Below are 4,918 nucleotides of genomic sequence, written 5' to 3'. Positions count from 1 at the left end.
TTACAAGTTATGAACGCAGTGTTTTACTGATGAGCCGTTAAAATTTAAGTAAGAAACGGCAAGACAATGCTAATTCAATTGTGTAGGATTTGAATTACGCTTGATTTATATAAAATCACTCGTAAAACCTGCGCGCTCTTAAAACAAAGTGAACACTTTTTAAACACAGACTGTTCAAAATCTATTTCGTTCAAATCAGTTTCGTTCATTAAGCATTGTTTTTCGATTTCCTAAATAAATGTAATGTAACTTCACAAAATGTCATGGAACATTTTCCACTGAAAATCGACCAAAGAACCAAATGCACTTCGCTAATAGATATTTGATTCCAGATATGACACTGTAGCAGCGCTTAAAATAAACGACCCTCTCCCAGTAAAGGCTTACGGCTATTTCTGTATTATTTCATGTACCAGCGGACGGCTACATAGTGTTATAAGCCTATAAGCGCAGCATTCAAGTAGTCTATGAAAAAGTAAGTTGTGGTTTTCCCGAACCTTTTCCCTCATATGAGTTCACTTAAAAGCAGTCGGTTTTACGGATTTGAATTTAATTTTAGTTTATGCTTATGATGATGCTAAAATAGGTTGCCTTTCTTTGTGCAATCCTAGAATAACGTTAAGAATAACAAAGTGCTATAAACTAAAAAGAAAACCGTCGTATACCACAGCTTATAGTACTACTGTGAAGGCGTTAATAAAACCAGAAATACATACAGCTAATTGGAATAATTGTGCACCGTTATTTTCTATGCGTGGTTTCCGGGACGGGCTTGTGTACTGTCCGTACGCCTCATAATTATAACGTCTTCCTAACTATGATTTTATTGGTTGGTAGCAACGCTAGATAAGGCGCGCGCAAGGAGCAAAGGCAGTGGTAAATATTTGCCGGTCCCAAAACAGTACGGTGGAAGGCAGGGTGGATGGTGGATTGTGGTTGATGGTGGATTGCAAAATGGAGGATAAGAAAACGACTGGGGTAGAGGGATGTGTTTAGGAAACTTTGAAAGTGGGAGGTTAAGCTCTTTTGATTGACGCACCCCGCTCTCTTTTCCTCGAGGGTTGTTTTTGATTGACAGGTCAATGAAGAGTGTTCGTTTCTCGGGTACCGTCGTACGAAGATAGGGTGAATTATGAATTAAGGAATAAACCTCATTTTGATATGCTAATTAGATTAAAATTCGAACCATTAATTTCTCCGGTATTAATCTAAAAGAGTAAGGGGTTGAATCCACGGATTTAATTGGGTAAAAATAACATTACCCAAAAACCCGACTGGGAAAAATTATATTAACCCATGAAACCCGGGTCAATCGAATGTACCCGATTACTCTGGAAAAATTAAAATTACCCATAAAACCCGGGATAAAGCTTTATAAAACCATGACGTTATCAACAATAATCTATAGTCAAAGCTATGATTAAGTTACTAACTAGTTGGAAAAACCAAAATATTACCTCTCCGAGTCAAGAAGAGGACTACTACTACAAACTTATTAACCTAGATATAGAATTATTGCTCTTTTTTGAAGTAAAAATTTACGAATTATTAAAGCAGTATTCCAAGCATAGCGAAAATACAGTAAAGCTGACGACATATACATCCAATAAAGATATGTCTTGGACACATTTAAATCAGTAAATGGGGAAAAACAGGAAATGTAGGGTATAAATTTTGGAGGGATATAACCTTTATGTATTTGAAAAGGCTCAATTGTCTACGCCTCTCTGTTAACCCTATATTCTTATAGCTACATACACAACTGGTTAGCAGTATAAACACTATTGTCTCGTTTCACCTTAACGATATTCTTAGTTTGCCAACATGAGTGTAACCGTTAAATATCACCAAAGCTGACATGTGGTTAGACTGAAAGTCAATGCGCACCATCATAAGAACGAGAACTTCTAAGCTATAACCCGATAACGATTACCCCTTTCACTGACCTGATGGCCACCATGATAGTTTCTTCTCTTATAAAATCTAAACCTTATTATTTAAACGTGTAATTAGCTTTCGGCTCACTCTGAACCGTTAATGTCCCTTCATTACAGACACGAAAATTAAAATCCAAAGTTTACTTCACCTCAGGTCTCAATTATTTACTTTAAGATTCACTAAGCCTATTGCGGAAATTTATTGATTTACCCGCCAGAGTCCAGGCCTTAGCTTTCTTCTCGAAATCATTAAAGCAAGGATTATTCTATATACAGATGTAGTATAGATTAAGTAATATATAAACAGCCATTTCAAATAACAATATTAAAAAATGTCCTTGGAATATCAAAATGAAACAGAGCTTTAAAGCTGCAAAAGTACTTAATGCATCTTAATTACGAAAAATATTTTAACATATTCACTTTATATTATGGAAAAAGTGAATATTAAGGTTCTGTAGGATTACTTTACACATCAAACCAAAGCGAACTGCTAACGCAGCCCACTAGAGTAACAACGGACGGACACACACAGACAAAAACATAGACTGCTTTTTAACTCTTTCCGTTTTAATTTTGAATTAAGAAACAACATTATCTTAAATATTAAAATAAATATAATTAATATTTAATATTTTCTTCGTTATTTGTTCTCCTTATTGAGCGTTACATCGTTTTAAAAAAGAACAATTAAACATTCTTGAGAGACTTGACTAAAATTGACGTTTGAAATGAAGCATACGCCTGTTGCTTCGCCTTACTCAAATAGGTAGTATATAAAGGATTCGAATCGCAGCTGTAGATAAGAACATCGCAATTGCGTGAACCTTTGGAGGAAGACCCCGCCATTGGAAGGCTAGACGTTTCTCGTAACCCTAGGCGATCGCCGCTTGTGTCTTAACCTTAAGGATGATGATGGAGTAGAAGCCAGGTGTACAGACTGGTGTCCATGAGCGATGGACAAAAAGACCAGAAGATGAGGGTGTTTAGAAGCCAGTATGTACAGACTGGTGTCCATGTGGGATGGACCAAGGACCAGAAGATGGTGGTGTTTAGAAGCCAGTATATACAGACTGGCGTCCATGTGGGATGGACCAAAGACCAGAAGATGGTGGTGTTTAGAAGCCAGTGTGTACAGACTGGAGTCCATGTGGGATGGGCAAAGAGCAGCAGATGATGGTGATTAGAAGCCAGTTTGTACAGACTGGTGTCCATGTGGGATGGACTAAGACAAGAGGCTTGTGGTGTTAGACAGGCAATGAAATAATAGCCTATTAGTGGAATACAATTTCCGCGAACTGTACATGCGCTCCGGAAATTGAAAATATCTTTGCTCCGATGTGCAAACTGCGACAAACTGCGAACGCGGTCACGTGGGTATAACAACAGACAGACAGACAGACAGACACACAGACACGTCGAAATTAGAACCTCTCCGTGACATACGTCACTCGGAGAGGTAAAAAGTATAAAAAGCCGAGAACGCGAGTTAAACAACCATCACAATTCCAGTAAAGTTTGACGAGGAAGGAACATCCAACTAGTACAATGCAAGTAAAGTTTTTGCAGACTTGTTATATTTTAAAAAGATTAAGTTTGAATGTAAAACCTTAGTTTATTTTTTTTAGTGACAGAATGTCCGCCGTAGTTTTGTTTCCCCTCTCAGAGGAAAAAGTGATCGAGATAACCCCGAAGATTTTTCTTACATGAATCCGATTTCAACGAGCTATACGGTAGGAAGGACAAAATTCTCAAATTCTTCGAAACCGACGATGCGCAAAAAACTTTCATATCGCTTTAAAAGTCGTCTAGAGCTGCATTCCGCCTGCAAATTCCTTTAATTTTTTGGTTGTACGACTCTAGTCGATTGTTGGTAGATTCTCCTAAATTGAAATGTTGCCTCCTGTATGCGTGAACCCACATTTCCTTTATTGCAACCCAGTTATCCTGCATATATTTTGCGAATTCAGGATAATTGGCTAGCTCCTCATCACATAGCATAGCCTCGACATTTTCTCTAAATGTACTTTCCCTGAAAGAATAGGCCAATTTTTGAGCGTGCGCTCGAGCCGCTAAACTGGCAGCTGACGTCATCCTAAGATTGGATATTTTTGATTTGATTGCTTTTAACACGTGAAAAAGGCATATTTCGATAAAAGCTTGCGGAAAAAGTTCCCTTAACACATTAATTTCACTAAGGTCTTTGTCGACCATGATTGTTCTAGTATTTTTCCAGCTATCATTATTTTTTCGAAATGTCTCAAAAAGCTTTAGGACATAATCCTTCTTGCAATTTTTTGTAAGGCACAACCCTACAATTTCGCTTTGCATATTGCCATCAACAATCATTATGATGTACAGAGGCATTCCACATCGGTTTAGATTAAATGTCGCATCACATAACATGTGTTCAGGATATTTCTTGTAGACTTCCCTCATGGTTCTTTTCACAAGATTCCCAGTCTTCAAATTGTTGTTTTAATTTGATATCCATTGTAATTTCACTTAAATTAGTCTATTCCACAAATTTCCATCCAAATGGTCTCAAGTTGTTCTTATTGAAATTGGGGTCCAGGTTTCATCATGTCCAGTCATATACTTTCGATGTCCTTGAGAGCCGTTGATACGCAATGAAGTCCGAATCTTAACTTATGTTCTATTTTTACGTTTTAATCCGCAAGGGTTCGATTAAATTATATTTAAATATTCTAGTTTATCACGACTGTTTAAGAAATCTGTTCGATATAATTAACAGCTAGTAAATTAAGGACACTTATGTTTTAGATAATAAAGTTTAATAAAAGTTATAATGATGAAAATGAGTACATGTTACTCGTTGGAGTTCTTATAAGGTTCTGATTTTTCCCTTTTGAAAAGGGAGGGGAGAAGCGAGAAGAGAGATTTTTGTACTGTTAATGCTAGGGGATTAGCCTCAGTATAGAGGTAGAAATTTACTTGGTGGTCTGACTCATGGGTTTGTC

At 37.0% G+C, this 4,918-nt stretch overlaps 1 protein-coding gene across 1 annotated transcript; it reads right to left on the bottom strand.

The window, feature by feature from the left end:
• Nucleotides 1-3,734: 3,734 nt before the first annotated feature.
• LOC149673336 (zinc finger SWIM domain-containing protein 3-like) lies at nt 3,735-4,376 on the bottom strand. The gene has a single exon (XM_089840262.1). The coding sequence runs from the start codon at nt 4,374-4,376 to the stop codon at nt 3,735-3,737; it is 642 nt and encodes a 213-aa protein (XP_089696388.1).
• Between the last annotated feature and the right edge of the window lie 542 nt (nt 4,377-4,918).

This window comes from Phalangium opilio, unplaced genomic scaffold (genome assembly GCF_054372755.1).
Source record: "Phalangium opilio isolate 3A_F unplaced genomic scaffold, DU_Popi_V2 ptg000053l_1, whole genome shotgun sequence".
NCBI lineage: Eukaryota > Metazoa > Arthropoda > Arachnida > Opiliones > Phalangiidae > Phalangium > Phalangium opilio.
Note: the sequence above shows the minus strand (reverse complement) of the source record. Positions and strands in the feature narration are given on the sequence as shown.

Bases quoted from the DNA above. Each gene is read 5' to 3' on its own strand.
- LOC149673336 (XM_089840262.1), bottom strand. From the start codon at position 4,376: ATGAGGGAAGTCTACAAGAAATATCCTGAACACATGTTATGTGATGCG.